General features: G+C 51.2%; 1 protein-coding gene across 1 annotated transcript in view; it reads left to right on the plus strand.

Annotated features, from left to right (window-relative positions):
* Positions 1–17870, plus strand: part of IGFBP2 (insulin like growth factor binding protein 2) — a 29295-nt gene extending 11425 nt beyond the window's left edge. Inside the window, exons 2-4 of the mRNA XM_068969103.1 lie at positions 13928–14157; positions 15163–15303; positions 17412–17870. Coding sequence (XP_068825204.1) covers positions 13928–14157; positions 15163–15303; positions 17412–17576 — 536 coding nt within the window. The 3' untranslated portion in view covers positions 17577–17870. The remainder of the gene's footprint in view (positions 1–13927; positions 14158–15162; positions 15304–17411) is intronic.
* The last annotated feature ends 731 nt before the right edge of the window (positions 17871–18601 follow it).

Raw genomic sequence — 18601 nt, forward strand, 5'->3', positions numbered from 1 at the left:
GATCTGTGTGGTGGCATCAGAGCTGAGTGTAGGGACAGCTGTTTGAATGTGGGTCTCAGTTGAGGGAAGTGACTTCTCTCTCCAGCTCATGCTTCACTTTGCTCACTGCCTTTCTCTTCTAACCACTCTCGCTACTCTGGGGTTTAGATGGTGAGGGAGAGACCAGAAAGATGAGAAGAAGAAGTAATATAATAGGATGCTCTAGGCCAGAGTGGTGGGATGTTTTTCAGACAGTCCGTTTTCGTAACGTTTAAACACTGATTAAACACGTGTACAAGCTATGAGACTGACTCTGCAGATACAGTCATACCACCTGTATAGCACATGCTTTCTGAAATTGTTTATGGTGGAGTATAGCTGGTTAACAATGTTGTGTTAGTTTCAGGTGGACCGCAAAGTGATTCAGTTATACATATGTGTGTGCATGCTCAGTCGCTTCAGTCATGTGTGACTCTTTGCTACCCTATGGACTGGATCCCGCCAGGCTCCTGTGTCCATGGGATTCTCCAGGCAAGATTACTGGAGTGGGTTGCCATTCCCTCCAGGCGATCTTCCCAACCCAGGGACTGAACCCATGTCTCCTGCATTGCAGGCAGATTCTTTACCGCCGAACCACCAGGGAAGCCCCGCTTATACATATATATGTATCTGTTCTTTTTCAAGTTCTTTTCCCATTTAGGTTACTATAGAGTATTGTGGGCTACAGTCCATGGGGTCGCAAGAGTCGGACACGATTTAGCGACTAAACCACCACCACCACCAGAGTATTGAGAAGAGTTCCCTGTGCTATACAGTAGGTACTTGTTGATTATCTATTTTTAAATACAGCAGTGTGTACATGTCAGTCCCAAACTCCCAATCTATCCCTCCCCAACAACACATGCTTTTTGATCCTAAAGGGGAGCAAGACAGGCATTTGAAAAAGTTGATTATTATCCAAGAGGAAATCAAGTCAGTAGAGATGTATTTAAATGTCATACAAGTGGCTCTTTTAGCCTTTTGACCAAGGCTCTTGAAAAGATCTTTCGTGAAATAATGGGGCTCTTTTCTGGTGGATGAAGTCTCAGAAGGAAGGGTATCTCCAGTCTTACAAAAGAAAGGACAACCTTTTTCTTCCAAAAAATTGAGCACACAATATGTCTTCCTTCCTGCTCTCTTTTCATGATAAGTACTTTTTTTTTAAAAAAAACAAAAAAGGCTCTATGGAAGCCAGGTCCAAGTTTTTGTCTTCAAGAAGCTCCCTCCTTTGGGGGAGGAAGGATAAGCATGGACCCATGGCTTTGTGCCAGTACGCTCAGGCTCCAGGGCTGTGCAGGAAGCTGAGTCCAATTACAAGGGTGCTTGGCCCAGGAGTGTGCGTCATCCACTGACTCAAGTTTCTGTTGGATACTTGGAGGGCATTGTCCTTCCTCCTGAATGATGATGTGTAACTTCATGACAGAAGATGTGTAATTTTTTTCCGCCTGCAGTTTGTCGCTGGTTTTCATTCTTCCCGTGAAACTGTTGGGTGGCTTCTAAGCTGGATCTCTCCCGTTTCAGGTTAAGGCTGCTACCTCTCTGCTTCTTAAGAAGCCAGAACAGTCATCTCCCTTCGCTGGGCGTGAGTGGCCCTTGAGTGGCGATTCCTCCATCTTCCCCTCCTTGACCCTGTGGCCCTCTTCTGCTGTCTTCAAGCCTTTCCTGATTCATTTCCCAGTTCTTCATGCTGCAGAGACCTCGCCAGGAGCCCGGCGTCAGTCTCGCCCCTGCTGGCACCAGGTAGCTCTGGTGACACTGCCCTCTGAGAATGTAGGTGAAGTTGGCCACGCCACTGGTGCTGTCCTCTTTCAGCCATTGGGATTCACGGAGCACCTTGTAATTACTGATGCCCCTGCCTGACAAGGAGGGTGAGGAGTGGATGGAGTGAGTTTCTTTTAAAAGAAAACTTTAAAAATGCAGAGAAGTACTAAAAATGACATAATAATGCCAGTCTACCACCCATAGCTGGGAATGGTTGATATTTGTTGTGATATTTACTTCTTTTTTTTTTTTAAAGCTTCCCCTCTCTACCAGCCACCCCCGTTCTCTGTCCCTGCTCTCTAGACAACCACTTAGCGTTATTCACTGCATCTCTTCCTTAACTAAACAGATTTGCTAGTTGGATGACCAACATTTCAGAGTTGTTCTCTGAGAATAAATGGGAAAACGTACATAAAAGGTTTCGTTCGGCACCTTTTCCTCCCATCCACTTTAGGTTTTTGAGATCTACCCATGTTGATAGACATGGGTCAGAGCTATTCTTTTTAACTGCTCTGATTATTTCATTGTATTACTTTATTGATTTATCTATCCATTCATCTGTTGAAAGGCTTTTGGATCCAGTTACTAAATAGTTTTCACAAGTACATTGATGCTGTAATGAAAGTTTTTGTGCACAAATCAGAGAGAAGCAGAATTACTGGGTCAGGCACATTCTTCTCTTTCCTATTAGCCTCTGGTCCAGGTTTGCTCCAAAGCACATTCTCTGCTCACCTGGGCCTTCAGCAGGTGGGTCCCCTGGCCAGGTTCTCAGATGACTTGCGTTGAACCAGATGAGAAATGCTTGGGACCCCCGGAAAAGAGGGAAAGCTGGTAGGGCTGTTGACACTCTATCAATTTTTCTGGCTCTTCAAGGACAGCCTGGCTTGCAGAGCCCCAGAGGACCGTGTTGAATTTCAGCGTGTTTTTGTTTTCTCAAACTGTCTGCCTCCACCCTGACCCTCCCCAGGCCTTGGCGATTCCAGGAATGACCCTGGTGTTTATGAAGCAGCCCTTTGGAGATCGCAGAGGCAGAGAGGCCCTGTGCTGTGTTTCTGCTCACTCAGGTTGGTGGGGAGGGGGTGAGATGAGAGCTGCTCTAGAAACCTCCATGGTGCCTGGCCAAGGACGGCCCCTCTGTGTGCATCCAAGTGTAGACACGTGTCTGTTTACGAACCCGCCTGCCAGCAGGTGCAAAGAGCTTATGAGTCTTTGTCTGCAAGGTGTACACGTGAAGCCGTATCTCTTGAGCAGAAGCCTTTTCTCCCACCACCAAGAATTTCTTCAGGAGACCGAGGCAGGAATGGGGCCCTGGACTAGAAGGGGGTTATTAAAAGTATACAGTCTCTGACGCCCACCCAGGTCTTGCTGTCTCCCAACTGCAGCCATGAAATTAAAAGACGCTTACTCCTTGGAAGAAAAGTTATGACCAACCTAGATAGTATATTCAAAAGCAGAGACATTACTTTGCCGACTAAGGTCCGTCTAGTCAAGGCTATAGTTTTTCCTATGGTCATGTGGATGTGAGAGTTGGACTGTGAAGAAGGCTGAGCGCCGAAGAATTGATGCTTTTGAACTGTGGTGTTGGAGAAGACTCTTGAGAGTCCCTTGGACTGCAAGGAGATCCAACCAGTCCATTCTGAAGGAGATCAACCCTGGGGATTTCTTTGGAAGGACTGATACTAAAGCTGAAGCTCCAGTACTTTGGCCACCTCATGCGAAGAGTTGACTCATTGGAAAAGACTCTGATGCTGGGAGGGATTGGGGGCAGGAGGAGAAGGGGACGACAGAGGATGAGATGGCTGGATGGCATCACGGACTCGATGGACGTGAGTCTGAGTGAACTCCAGGAGTTGGTGATGGACAGGGAGGCCTGGCGTGCTGCGATTCATGGGGTCGCAAAGAGTCAGACACGACTGAGCGACTGAACTGAACTGAACTGAAATGAAGCTCTGGGGCTGGAGTGTTGCTGTTTAGTTGCCATGTCTGACTCTTTTGTGACTCCATGGGCTGTCGCCCGCCAAGCTCCTCTGTCCATGGGATTTTCCAGACAATAATGCTGGAGTGGGCTGCCATCTCTTTCCCTAGGGAGTCTTCCTGACCCAGGGATTGGACCTGTGTGTCCTGTGTTGGCAGGCAGGTTCTTCACCACTGAGCCCCCGGGGGACCCCTGGGGCTGGAGTGTAGGGCTCTGGTTTTCCACAAGCTCTTCACATGCTATCTGATGAACAGCTATGATTGGGAACCATTCGCCTGGTCTCACTCCCTGAATTTATAGCTGAGCACACAGGGGCCTGCACATCTGAGACACCCAGCTGGCATCAGCCAGAATCCCAGGCCTGGAGGGCATGTCAGGATTAGAACCTGGGGACTTTAACTTCCCAGCCAGCACTGCCCTTCCCACCACACTGGAACCGGTTAGCCAAGGCTTTGAGCCCAAGAGCCCTTGTTCCAAAGGAAATCCTAAAAGGGCTCAGAAAGGCTTGGCAGGTGGTTGCCCTCTGCCCTCCTGTTGTCCACGGTCGCTGTCTCCGGTAGTGGTTCCTTCCCAGCCTGAGGATGGGACTGGGTGCCCACTGGCCATCCCCCTCCACAGACTTCACCCAGCTCTATAGCCCTTAGCTGGGTGGCGGGCCCTGGTAGCTGTGGGGGTGCAGGGCCACGGTCCTCAGGTGAGAAAGGTCAGTACCTGCACCAGTATGATGTGACCACCTGGGTCGAATTCAGCACGGTTCTCTGGGGCTCTGCGAGCCAGGCTGTCCTTGAAGAGCCAGAGAAATTGATATCAAATGGTCAACAGCCCTACCAGCTTTCCCTCCTTTCTGTGAGTCTAGAACATCAGAAGAGGCTGCTTATTTTGCAGCCATTTCCTTACGTAGAGAGTGGTCAGAAACCTCTTTTGTTTGCAACTTGCTTTGTTTGCAAACCATGCAGAGGAGCTACTGGTCTGGTGGCAGGTGAGAGATGTCAGATTGCTTAGTGGTCGCCCTTGCTTGGAGCAGGGGCTCAGAGTGGGAGAAAGAACGGGAAGGGTGTTTGCAATGAATCTGGGTATGAGCAGGGGGTAGATGGCCTGATCAGGAGTCATTAACTGAGCTGGAATGTCGCCACTGCTGACATCCATGCATGCGTGCACTACTCAGGATTCCCATGTGAGAGGTCACTGTTGCCAGCCGCCCGTGACCATCTAAAAAAAAGTAGAGGATGACATGTGATGTCTCTCACCCAGAGAGACTATGGACCTCAGGTTTAACTTTAGCTGAAGAATAACAAATAGGCCCCCTTTGTACCCTGTGTGTATGTTAGTTGGTCAGTTGTGTCTGACTCTTATGTGACCCCATGAACTGTATGTAGCCCGCCAGGCTCCTCTGTCCATGGGATTCTCCAGGCAAGAATACTAGAGTGGGTTGCCATGTCCTTCTCAAGGGGATCTTCCCCACTTAGGGATTGAACCCAGGTCTTCTGCATTGATGATAGATTCTTTACCATCTGAGCTACCAGGGAAGCCCCTTTCTACCCCACTCATTACTAACTTCTGCCCCCAGCTCCCCCACCTCCCAGCGTGGCTTGAATTACCCACCCCAGCCTCTGGGAGGCATGTGTTACTGAACACAGTGGCCACAGGCTAGGCGTGTCTGGTGAGCACAGTTAGCCATACAAAGGGAGGGATTGGCTTCAGATTCTCACCAACAAAAGCGGAAAATTTGTTGGCAAGTTTACCTGGGAGCCTCCACGGCGGGCATGAGACTCTTGTGTTTCCTCTCTCTCTTTCTGCCTTCTTTCTTCCCCTCATCCTCCCATCCTTCCTTCCCTTAGTTTCTGTAAGCAGAGTTAAAGTAATTTCGGCAAATCCACCCTTGCCCAAGGATTTCATCAGATGGCAGAGAGCTTTGATGTTTGCAACATAATATATATATTATCAACAGAATCGTTTCAGAAGAAATATTTGAATAGATGGTTTTGCACAATACTCTTTTCACTAGTCCCCACCCCACCCCCACCTCCAATTCCATGCATTTGGCCATTCTGCAGATCAGATATCACCCACCATTCCCCTCTGCCTGACAAATGCACCTTTCATTTACTCATTCCGGAACCAGATGATGCGCGTGTTTCTTCCAAGGCCTGGTTGCCCACACTGGGAGTCTACTAATGCTGTAGACTGTTTAAGTAGCAGCCTTCACTTTTGTTGTTGTTAAGTTGCTAAATTATGTCTGACTCTGTGACCCCACGGACTGCAGCACACCAGGCTCCTCTGTCCTCCACCATCTCCCAGAGTCTGCTCAAATTCACATCCATTGAGCCGGTGATGCCATATAACCATCTCACACTCTGCCACCCTGTTCTTTTGCCTTCAGTCTTTCCCAGCATCAGAGTCTTTTCCAGTGAGTCGACTCTTCACATCAAGTGGCCAAAGTATTGGAGCTTCAGCTTCAGCCTTCACTTAAGTATAATGATTATTCTTTTTTTTTTTTTCTTCCAGCTTTGAGAAATTAGAGCTCAGAAAGGTTAAAGGGTTTGGCCCAAATCACAGGTGATCTGTCAGTGGCAAAGCCAGAACTGGAATTCAGGGCTCTTGACTCCTGCCCATTCGAGTTTGTGAATGAATTGTCCGCGGCCATGGATATTAGTGGAGAAGTTATCTGGGAGGGAGGAGAAAGATTGTAGTTAGTATTTAGTTTTTTGCCCAACATATATGTCAAGGTTAAGTGCATTTTGGGGAAAATGAACAAAGAGCCATGTGACTTCTGTACCCAGCGGGATGGAACCAGGGAAGGAGCCAACATTCCCCTGGCCTGTTACTTGCAGTGTAGTCTCGAAGGGCCTGGGGATGCTAGTACCTGTTGAAGGAAGTGAGTTCACCGAGAGAGTGAGTGATGGATTTAGGGTTGGGTTAGATCATCTCTATGGTGCCCTCAGCCCTCAGATTTCCAAATAACTGTGAGACAGAAGGTTGGAAAATGGCTAGGATTTCTTTAGAATCCAAAAGGAGATGTATTGACCTATGATGAAGATGTGTCATGGTTTTTGGAAAAGGTCTTCTTTTCTCATCTGTCCTGCATAAGCAGGAAGGGGTAAGGGGTTGCTGTTAGAGTCTTAAGGCTTGTTTTCTTCAGAGTGTACTAAGATTTTTTCTAAATCAGAAATTGTTGTTCAGTCTTGAAGTCATGTCCAACTCTTTGCAATCTCATGGACTGCAGCATGCTAGGCTTGCCTGTGCTTCACTATTTCCTGCAGTTTGCTCAAACTCATGTCCATTGAGTTGATGATGACATCCAACCATCTCGTCCTCTATTGCCCCCTTCCCCTTCTGCTCTCAATCTTTTCCAATGAGCTGGTTCTTCACATCAGGTGGCCAAAGTATTGGAGCTTTAGTTTCAACATCAGTCCTTCCAATGAATATTCAGGGTTGATTTCCTTTAAGATTGATTGATTTAATTTCCTTGCTGTCCAAGGGACTCTCAGGAGTCTTCTCCAACACCACAGTTCAAAAGCATCAATTCTTCAGCACCCAGCTGCTTTTTGGGTCGGACTCTCACATCTATACATGACTACTGGAAAAACCATAGCTTTGACTATACAGACATGATGTCTCTGCTTTTTAATACACTGTCTAGGTTTGTTATAGCTTTTCTTCCAAAAAGGAGCAAGCGTCTTTTAATTGCATGGCTGCAGTCACTGTCCACAGTGATTTTGGAGCCCAAGAAAATCAAATCTGCCAACTGTCAAATGGAGCAGAAGTCAGAGTATCCCAGTATGAGAAAGTACCATTTCATGAGAGGAAAGGTCTGTTGGACACAAAGGTCTTCGTTAAATAAGGTTGTTAGTGCTGCAATCAGACAAGAAGACACTGAGAGGGAAAGGGCTGTGCCCAAAATTAAGTTTTAGTATTTATGCATAGAAGTAGGCAGCTGGAATGTCACCCTCCTTGGGTAGGTTAGGAAGGCTGGGTCCCAGAGCAGTGTGGAGGCCAATTATGGAACACTTCTGACAATAGCAGAGAGGTTGTGTGTGCTCCTGGAGACCCAGGTACTGGTTCTTTGGGGCCTCTAGTTTGCTGTCTGTAAAATGGGACGCCTCATCCATTTCCTCTCTTCTGCCTTTCTTACTCAGCTTTCCGCCAGGTGTGTAAGGGGTGAAGTTGGGACCGTGTCCCTGCTGCGTGACCAGCCTACTCCCTGCCCTACAAGTCTCCCACAGGTGCACCCTACTGCGATCATCTTCCCCACTTGCCCACTTGGAAAAGCTTGACCTTCTATATATCATTAGGAAACTGCCTGCTACAGCATTGACCCATTTCCTGGGTCACTAGGCAGAGGAGAACAGTTGCTGCTTGCTAATCCTTAGGCAGTATCTCGTCAGGGGTCTTGGAGTTCCCTGTCAGTCATCTCCAAGCCTTCAGGCTTTTCCAGTTCAGTGATTCGGGTTGCTAAGAACCGTTTCTTAGAGTGACCTTTGCGCTGCAGCCCATGGAGCTGCATACATAAGTGGTTGCTTAATAAATATTATTCTGAACCAAACTCCTAGGCAGGAAAAAAAAAAAATTCCAACTTGGTATTTTTGTTCCTGAGGGCAAATTCCATCTCTAGCTGGAGTTCTTCCTGTGGAATGTTTTCCTGCGGACTGCCCTGTCACCTATAAGAGAACAGATGGGCAAAGCTTGGTGACATGTGATGGTGTCCTTGTCCTGCAGAGGTGGGGGTGCCATGCGGGTTCGTCCCCGAGGGAGGGCCAGCCCTGTGTGCTCGGCACTGTGTACACACGCAGCCCTTGGGATCCTGCCTGCCGCCCATGGGAGGTGGATCCTGTTTGTGCCCATTTTACAGATGAGCAGTGAAGGCACAGCAAGTTTAGGTAACTTGTCCAGGGCTGCACAGCTCGGTGGTGAAGCTGGGATTCAGCCAAGCGATTAGGCTCTGCAGGCTGAGTGCTTGAACCTCTTTGGCTGGTAATAGGAGCAGTCAAGGAATCAAGGCTCTTCTCAGCCTACTGGCCTTTCTCATCTCCATCCCGGGAAACGATTGCATTTCCCTGGCTCTGGGCTTCCACTTCAAGGTGAGGGGGTGGGGGGCGGTGGGGGGCAGTCAGCACCTGCGTCAGCGAACCAGGCCTGTGGATTTCCTCATCTTATTAGCACTTTCATCGGCAATGATGAAATCAATAAAGGAGTGGGTTCCAGGAACATACCCTGGAACCCAGGCGGCCTCCGTGAGGGTAGACAAACTGACCTTCAGCTCAGACCGGTCAGGGACATCTCGGGACAGGAAACCGCCTCTGTCCCCCTGGGATAAGATTGCTCCCTGGAGCCCTGTCCTCCGGAACCCAGTGTAGGGCTATTGTATATGACTTGGGGCCCCTAGACATGTTTGCCTCCATAGGGCCCTTCCCCCACAAAAATGTCTTAAAGTCATTATTTTTATAACTGCACACGGATCAGTGTTATATGACGATGTCTGCTGTGACCTAAAAGTTTATTGTTCTTTTCTTCTCATTTTAAAAAGAAATGAAAACATTTCCCGGGGCTCTGGGTACCGTGCCCACTGCGGTGCGTGATGAGCAGGCCAGCCCTGCCAGGAGCTGGAGGCCCTGACCCAGCATTCTCTGTACCCTTCGCCTCTGCCCAGCATTTCCAGAGCTTTCCGAGGGCCTGGTTCTGAGCGTCAACTGTGGGCTCACCTCTAGGCACAGTGGTACGAGTGCCTGGGAGAGCTGGGGAAGAGGGGTCAGCAGGCTGCCAGTTGTGTGAGGTCCCTACCACCATTGCCAAGAAGGTGGGCTCGGAGACCAGAGGCGTGCCTGGGGATGGAGCCCTGGTGGAGGGGGTCATAGCTGAGGCGGGGAGGGGGTACAGTGTAGCTCAGATCTGCTTTGTGAGGGCCTGTGGGTCTTGAGCACTGAGCCACGGAGAGCATCAGGCCTCTGGATAAAGCCTAACTCCCGAACAGTGGCTTTCACCTGGGGGCATTTTCACCTCCCAGGGGCCATTGGGTAATGTTCAAAGGCATTTTTGATTATTACAACTTGGGGCGGGTGCTGCTGGCATTTGGTGAGTGGAAGTCTGGGATGGTGCTGGGCGCTTCACACAGGACAGCTCCCAACAAAGAATCTTCTGGTGCCAAGGCCAGCAGTGCTGGGGTCAGGAGACCCCGACCTCAAGAATGTTCCAGACATTGGTTCCTGTGAGTAGGCCCTTTCCAGAAGCTCCTCGAGAGGACTACACACGCAAGCTGACCTGCCCTCTTCCAACCCAAGGCGGTGTGGTTATGGCCACAGGGGAGACAGGCTGTGTTCGTCTAAGCCTTGGGGTGGCTTCCCATGAAAAGAGAGGAGCCAGGTGAGCTTCTGAGAGTCACAGCTTCAGACAGCAGAGTGGATGGGTCCAGAAATGGTGGGAGATTCCCAGAGCCCTTGTCTAGTTCCCTGGTCAGCGGAATGCATGGTCTGGAATGCTGGAAGTGGTGTTGAGGTCTCCAGAAATTCTACCACGCTGGGGCAGGAAGCTGGCTGGGCAGGGCATGGTGAGGTCAGGGTCGTGCCCAGGGTGCACCAGGGCTAGGCGAGGGCAATCCGCAGGTTCCTGCATTGTCTTTCCCATGGGGTCCTGCGTGGTTCCTGCATGGAAGCAGGACTTTTGTAATCATCTTGCTGTTTTCCTCCTGTGTTCCCTGGGCCATGCCAGCAGGGATGGGGGCAGAGAGCCTGAAATTGCCCCACAGGTCCAGGGGCAAAGAAGCCTGTAGAAACGGAAATGGCAGAACTGGCAGTGAGGCTGGGGTTGAGTCTTCTCCTCCACTTGTGCCGACGTCTGCCGCATGCGTCGAGGTTAACGTGAAGGAGATGGAGGGTTTCCTGAATGCGTCGAGGTTAACGTGAAGGAGATGGGGGGTTTCCTGAACCAGACCATCCTGTTTTTTTTGCTGGGTTTATCTCAGACTCTCTCAAGCTTTCCCTGCAACCTGCTGCCCTCCACCTCTGATATCTGAGGAGGGGTGGGGGGGATCTTATCTTCTTTGTGGTTGGCCTCAGCTGCCTGAACACTCCCAGAGGAAAGCTGTAGCCAGCCCCCTATTCAGGGGAACGTGGCTGGTAGCTGAGCTGGGGAACCAGGAGCGCCTTCTCTTAGGGCCTCTGGGTTTCTGCTGTTTGGGCTTCAAGGACAGAAAGGGGAGGGGCGCAGGGTGAGGAGCGTCTGGGGCAGGTTGATGTAGACCATGGTGGATCCGGACTCCCACCCGACTTGGTGTCAGATGCTTCAGGCCCGAGTTCCTCTGCGGGTGGTGCTGGGGTTTCTGGAATAGGAAGTCACCTGCATTTGGCTATTTATGATAAAATTTGGGCTACCCGGAGCCTCTGGGGAAATAGCCATTCTGGAGAAACATTTTCTGGGTTTCAGAAGGCTTCCTCATTTAAAGACTTCAATTTTTATTTTCCTAAATTTCACAATTTTGAATAGAACTTTTTTTTATTTTAAATACTGAATACTTGACATGTTTACCCCTTCCCTTTTTGCATGCCCCGAGGGCATGACAACCTGCTCCAGTATTCTTGCCTGGAGAACTCCACGGACAGAGGAGTCTGGCAGGCTACAGTCCATGGGGTCACAGAGAGTCAGACTCGACTGAGCAACTAAAACACACTCAAGGTCATATTATCAACATGAGTCTTATTTTGGGCCACACAGCGTGGACGTTTTCAGGGGTCATCAGTGGCTGTGGAGTTGTTTGTGGGGCACTGAACATCCCCAGGGTTCTTCTGTCTGTTTTTTTTTACCTGTCTTCTATCCTCTCTGCCATTTGGTACTTCTTGTACCGACAACATGCCTGCCTTCTTATTCCTTTTAATTTTGTTGATTTTATTCTGTGCTGGCCTTGGAAACCAAACATGCAGAAACCAGGCTTACTCGAGCAGTGCTCCTGTGAACCATCAGGGTTCTTCATGGATTGACTTTCCCTGTCTTGTTGGGAAAGCATCACAGCTTTACAATGCTCGGACGTGGTGACCGCTGTTCTGAGGCTTGTGAAACTTATCTTCCTCTGCTTCCTGTTTCTGGGTCAAGTTCTGCATGGCCAGCGTAGCGGATCACTGAGGCAGATGTCATCAGCATCTCATCATCACTATTACCATTTTCGTCATCATCAAAGTGATCATCACTAACAGGACGTAGTTTCTGCGCCCGCCTGTATCTCAACAGCTTTCCCTTTAACATACACTCAACTGTTCTGTGAAGTAAGAACTGTTATTATCCAACAATTTGCAGTTAAGGAAACAGAGGCACAGAGTGCGTATATATGCAGGATAAATACAGGCTGGTATAAAAAATGGTAGAGCTGGGATTTAGCCCGAGTCTGCCCTCCTAACCAGTGCTCACCAGTCTGGAAATAATGTATCAGGTTCTAAAGGAATCCTCTCCTCTGGCTAGTGAGACCTGACACACAGGCAACAGGTCCAGTGTGAAGGGAAAGGATGGAACCCAACCTTTGTTGAACTCCTCTGTTTGTGGGGACCCTGCTGGTGCCTGCTCCCCTGGAGTCTGCTGGAAGGAGATGCTCTGAGGATGTAGGTACTGGATCCCCAAGGCAAGGAGGAGGGTCCCACCCCTTAGCTGACGAGGGAGTGAACACCGAAGCTCACAACAACCCAGAGAGGTTATTGCGGCCCTCCTTTGACAGGTAAGGGTCAGCTCCTTCCTCCATACAGCACTACCTGGGACAGGGACCCTCAGCCCACCACGCTGTGCCTGAGTTAACCGTGTACTAAGCGCCTTGCTTGAAATTCTTGCGTAGAAGTATTTATCGTAAAAGACATTTGGGTTTGTTATCCAGACTGTAGGTTTTTGGAGGTGCACTAAAGGGGAAGAGAAAATGTGCACGGTTTGTTTGGAGATAGCCCTGAGTGTTCCCTGGGCCTGCAGGGGGCTGCAGTGCTGTCGGAGGCCCTGAGGCCCCTGCTGTGTCTGTTAGGGGCTGTGTGCAACCTGGCCTGCTTAGAGCTCTCCAGAAATGGTCTCCTGGTCAGGACCCTTCCAGACCATTCACTGTTCCCTGGCTGGAGACACCTAAGCCTACGTGAGACGGCGGGGGTGTGGGGCATGCCACGTGAGCTGTGCACGTGGTAGGAGCTGTTCCCTGTGGCTGACTGGCTGGGGGTCTAAGAAAGTTAGGCTACACGCCCTGCAATAAGATGAAACTACAGCGTGGTCCTTGTTCCTGTCTGGGAGCTCTCGATGTCATGGGTTAAAGTGGTAGTCACTCAGTTGTGTCCGACCCTTTGTGACCCCTGCCAAGTTTCTCTGTCCATGGGCTTCTCCAGGCAAGAATACTGCCATTCCCTTTTCCAGGGGATCTTCCCCACCCAGGGATTGAACCCCGGGTCCCCTGCATTGCAGCCAGATTCTTTACCATCTGAGCCACCAGGGAAGCCCTGTTGGCGTGGAGCGGGGCGGGGGCGGGCCAGCAGGCATAGACAGACCGGGAGACAAGTCAGGGACCCTGGGTCGCGCTGAAGGAGCGGAGTCTCCGTGCGGGCAGCACAGAGGGGGCAGGCGGGCTGATGAAGAGTGACAGCGGAGGCGGCGTTGGGCGCTGAGTTCTGCTGGTGACCTGACTCTCCACCGCACTAACCACCAGACACCGCACAGCCCATTGCTCTCTGTGGCTTGAATTTTAAAAACTCATCCAATCTGTGCCTTTTCAGACCATAAATGATGAAGACTTTAAACAGGGGAGGTTAGTGGCGGGTGAATCTGAGAGGTGTTTCTAGGGAAGAGTTGATGGCTTTAATCCCGTTCCCTGTGAGGGCCTTGCCCACTCGATCCCCCAACCCTGCCTGGCCTCCTGGGATATGGACAGAGCAGAGTAGGTGGCCCAGGCTCCTTTCTGGAGTCAGAGGCTGCGTTCACATCCTGGATTGTGATCTTGATCAAGAAGCTGACCTCCGTGAGCCTCAGCTTCTCCGTCTGTAGAAGTTGGGGGATGGCACTCCTAGTGGCTGTGAGACTGAAATGGATCATCCACGCGTCTTGCTTAGCGCTGTTACTTGGGCGTTGGTCATCCCCTTTCTTGTCACTGTCGGGGGTTCAGCCAGTCCCTGGAGGGCCCGCATCTGGGGCAGCCAGACCTGCAGCCCTCAGTCTCGTCCTCTCTCTCTGCAGACAATGGCGAGGAGCACTCTGAGGGAGGCCTGGTCGAGAACCACGTGGACGGGAACGTGAACCTGATGGGAGGTGGAGGTGGTGCCGGTCGGAAGCCCCTCAAGTCCGGCATGAAGGAGCTGGCCGTGTTCCGGGAGAAGGTCACAGAGCAGCACCGGCAGATGGGCAAGGGTGGCAAACATCACCTTGGCCTGGAGGAGCCCAAGAAGCTGCGGCCGCCACCTGCCAGGGTCAGAGAGGGTCGGGTCTGGCTGGAGGGGTGGGAGGACCGTCAAAGGGAGTGTCCCAGCAGGAGGGGTCAGGAGCAGTGCTGTGAGATCCATGTCCTCTGTGCCTGCAGGCAAAGTACTTTCTAATTCCGTTGCTAACATTCAGTGTTTTTTCAAGCACATCAGTATTTTTTCGAGGGCCTCAGCATCTTTGGCTGTGAAATGGGCTGGACATATGGATTCTTGAGGTCCCTCCCTTCTAAAGCCTCCACATTTCTGCTCGGCTTCATTGCTGTTGTGTAGTTGCTAAGATGTGTCTGACTCTTTTGTGACCCCATGGACTGTAGCCCGCCATGCTGCTCTGTCCATGGGATTCTCCAGGCAAGAATACTGGAATGGGTTGCCATTTCCTCCTCCAGGGGATCTTCCCTGACCAGGAAGTGACCTGCATCTCCTGCATTGGCAGGCAGATTCTTTACTGCTGAGCTACTGCGGAAGCACTGCCTGGCTTTGAGATATAGGCCCCCCCCGAACAGGCTACAGTCCATGGAATCGAAAGAGTCAGACACAACTTAGCAACTACATCACCACCACTACCGCTTGAACTTGCCCACTCTTGTAATACACTACCCTCACTGAGCCACCCCTCTTCCTCTTTCCAGCTCAGCTCTGCTGTCTTGGCCCTTGGATGGGTTTATGAAAGGGAATGATGGTTGGGCCACTGGATGGAGTAGAGATCCTTGAATTCAGTGTTTGCAAGTAGATCCCATTTTGATCCCTGAAAGGAATGGAGGAGAGGAGGGAAGACTCACCTGCAGGGTGACTTTCTCTTGGAGTGGGGCGGGGCCTGGTGGTAAAGCAATGAGCTTGCTGGGCTGGGTGTCAGAAGTTCCCGGTTCCACCAGCTTGCTGTGTGGCCGTGGGAAAGTGGCATTCTGCACACGCGCTTCTTTCTGAAGCTGTGCCGGGGCTGGCGTTGCATGAACCCGTTCTCTAAGTGTCCTCTCCATGTGCCTATGCCTGCAGACCCCCTGCCAGCAGGAATTGGACCAGGTCCTGGAACGGATCTCCACCATGCGCCTTCCGGATGAGCGGGGTCCCCTGGAGCACCTCTATTCCCTACACATCCCCAACTGTGACAAGCATGGCCTGTACAACCTCAAACAGGTGAGTGAGGGTGTCCCTGGCCTGTGTGTGCCTTGTTGCTGCCCCGCATGCCGCCAGTAAGCCCCTGAGGTCTCAGCGCTGAGTCCAAGACCAGTCTTCTGTGAGGAGGAGGGCAGGGATGCCAGCTGCCAGGCCAGGGAGGGCGGGGGCAGGGCTTGTTGGCTTCAGTCCCTTCCAAGGCTGACTTCGATTCCCCCGCTACCTGCCAGCAGCGGTTAGCATGAGAGGGAGCCTCTTGGAGAAGAGATAGGGCCTCATAATGGTGCCTCTTGACTTTTACTGAGCATTAGAATCATGTGCTGGTGATTCTGGGGACCCAGCTGCAAGAGATTGCCATTCAGAAGCTTAAGTGGGGTCCGAGAGTTTGCATGTCTAACCAGCTCTCAGGGATGCTGATGGTCCCTGGACCCCACTTCCAGAATCACTGACTTGAACCATTCAAAACCAGGTAGCCTCTCTGGTTTTCCAGTATCTCAAGGAATGGAGAAACACCACTTGAAATAGTACTAAAAAAGGTAATAGGAGAGGGTTTCCATCAGAGGCTCAGCAGTGAAGAATCTGCCTGCCAGCGCAGGACACTCGGGTTCGATTCCTGGGTTGGGAAAGTCCCCGGGAGAAGGAAATGGCAACTCAGTATTCTTGCCTGGGAAATCCCATGGACAGAGGAGCCTGATGGTGTAGAGTCCTATGGGGTCAAAAGGGTCAGACATGACTTAGCGACTAAACAGTTAACAACAACATGAGTACATTAGAGAAAATTAAGAAAGTTTAAATTTTTAAAAGAAAAGAACCCTTTTTCCTCCCTGCTTCCACTCTGTTCATATGCCTTTTAATGATCTATGTGTATTTACCTAACCACATAGAGTTTATAGTGGTGATTGTTACCAGTTGTTTAATCTTGGTGGGTTGTCCTTTTAACCTACCCCACTGCCCACTTCCTCAAGCTCATCCCTTGTGTAGGGAGAAAAGGGCCGTGTGCATTTCACGTAAGGCAGGATTGAGAGAGTGTGGGCTCCACCAGCCATTCTGTTCTCCAGTGGAGGATCTGAGCCCAAGTGCACAACGGGCTTCTCTAGGGAGCTTTAAACAGTATAAATGCCTGGGCCCCACCCCCAGACATCCATATTCTGTGAGTCTGGGGTGCTTTCTGGGCACTGGCTTTTCAAAGGCTCCCCTGGGGATCCTAGTGGGTATTGGAGCTGACTTAAAAGCCAGCTGTGTGGGAACTCGCCTGGTGGTTCAGTGGCTAAGACCGTGCTCCCAGTGCAGGGGGCCCAGGTTCAATCCCTGATCAGCGAACTAGATCTCACAGGCTGCACCTGAGACCTGGCACAACCAAATAAAAACACTGAAGGGAAAGGTGAGTGTGTGGAGCCAGAAGATGGGGTGTGGGGCTCTGCTGACCCCCTAGGGGATCTCACTTCCCCATCTTCTTAGCCGAGGCATCTTGTCCCTTGAAATATCAGTCTGCCGTTAAAAGCTATTAGTTCGCACACCTGCCCTCTAAATGTAAGCCAGCTACTTTGGAGCGCCAAAGAAGCAATAGCAATCTTTTCTTCCAAATCTTATGGATAAACGGGATTTTCGAGATGAATTGGCTCATGGGTAAGAGCAGGCACCCTGGGAGGGTGTACCAGCTGTGGCTCTCACTAGCTCTGTGACACTGGCCTGACCATCTATAAAGTGGTAAAACATTGGTACCTAATCTGCAAGGTGATTGTGGGGATTAAATGAATGTATGTTAGATAGGAACTGTAAGCAAGCAGCATAGAGATCGCTTACACCACGCCCAGCATAGAGCGGGACCTTTTACCGTTAAGTGCATTCCTGACCTCCCCTTACAAGTGCACATCCATCCATCCCGTACACTGGGTCGTCTGCTGGATGGGACCTCCGCACGTGTGGGGGCCAAGCCATTCTATTGAAGCCCCCCCCAGCAGCCTTGCTAATAACCAGAGCGCAGTTCCTGGGCCAGCATCACGCGCCACACTGGAGCTTGAATGACCGTGCGGAATTGGCAGGCACACCCAGACCTTGAAACAGGAGTCTGCATGTCAGTGAGACCCCCTCGTTTTTATCGGGGTGTCCTTTATGTCCTCTCTCCTCAGTGCAAGATGTCCCTGAACGGGCAGCGTGGGGAGTGCTGGTGTGTGAACCCCAACACCGGGAAGCTGATCCAGGGAGCCCCCACCATCCGGGGGGACCCCGAGTGTCATCTCTTCTACAACGAGCAGCAGGGGGCTCGAGGGGTGCACACCCAGCGGATGCAGTAAACCACAGCCAGCCGGTGCCCGGCACCCCCCACCTCCACCCCTCTCCGGAGCGGGCCCAGCATGCAGAGCGCATGCGTGATGGGTGGCGGGGCGGAGCTTCCAGGAGTTCTGACATGTGTATTTATATTTGGAAAGAGACCGGCACCGAGCTCGGCACACCCCACCCCACCCCCACCTTCCCCCTCCCCAGCTGGAGATGCCTGCACTGTCCCTGCTCGAGGCCCTGCTGGGCAGGAAGGGGATGGTTGCAGTGGCGGAGCTGGGGTAAATGTTTGGGAGAGGGAAAAAAAGAAATTTTTATTTTTGAACCCCTGTGTCTCTTTTGCTTAAGATTAAAGGAAGGAAAAATAAAGCTTGTGTGTCTTTTGCCTGAGTCTTTGCTCCCCCGCCCCCGGTCCATAAGAGGTTCTGAGGCTTGCCAGCTTCCTTCCCTCCAGCTTTGCCCCGACTGCTGGGCAAGCTGGGCAGGCCAGCCTTAGGTTCATAATAGAAATGAGATGGATGGGGCGGAGGAAGTCATGAATCCAGGTGGAGCCCCCCAGCACAGCCCTAGGAGTCTGGCCAACCTCCCCTGCCCCTGGGTGGGCTCTGGGGGAGGAGGGTTGGACCCCAGTGTCTCTTCTTCCATCTCACATTGAGATGACACTGCAGAGGAAGAAAGGGATCCCAGAAATTGGAATTGGGGTCCTCTGGCCCCCCAAATTAAGGAGAGCTCTGTTACCCCACGGGAGACATGTAATCACCCTGAAGGGAAGTTAGTGGGTCTGTTGTGACTTGGAGTCTCAGACCTGCTTGCTGAGGGGCCCAAGGAGCTGTGTGGCTCCAGAATAGCAAGCATCTCTTGGCTGAAGCCGAGGGACCAGGGAAAGGGCACAGACACAGGCCCTATTTCTGAAGCAGAATTCTGCCCGCTTGGTTCTGTTGGTATCTCCAGCCCCGGCCAATTCCAGGGGGCTCCCCACTTGGCCAGCTTCCCTGGTGGCTCAGTGATAAAGACTCTGCCTGCCAATGCAGGTGATGCAGGT

This window comes from Capricornis sumatraensis, chromosome 3 (genome assembly GCF_032405125.1).
Source record: "Capricornis sumatraensis isolate serow.1 chromosome 3, serow.2, whole genome shotgun sequence".
Taxonomy (NCBI): Eukaryota; Metazoa; Chordata; class Mammalia; order Artiodactyla; family Bovidae; genus Capricornis; species Capricornis sumatraensis.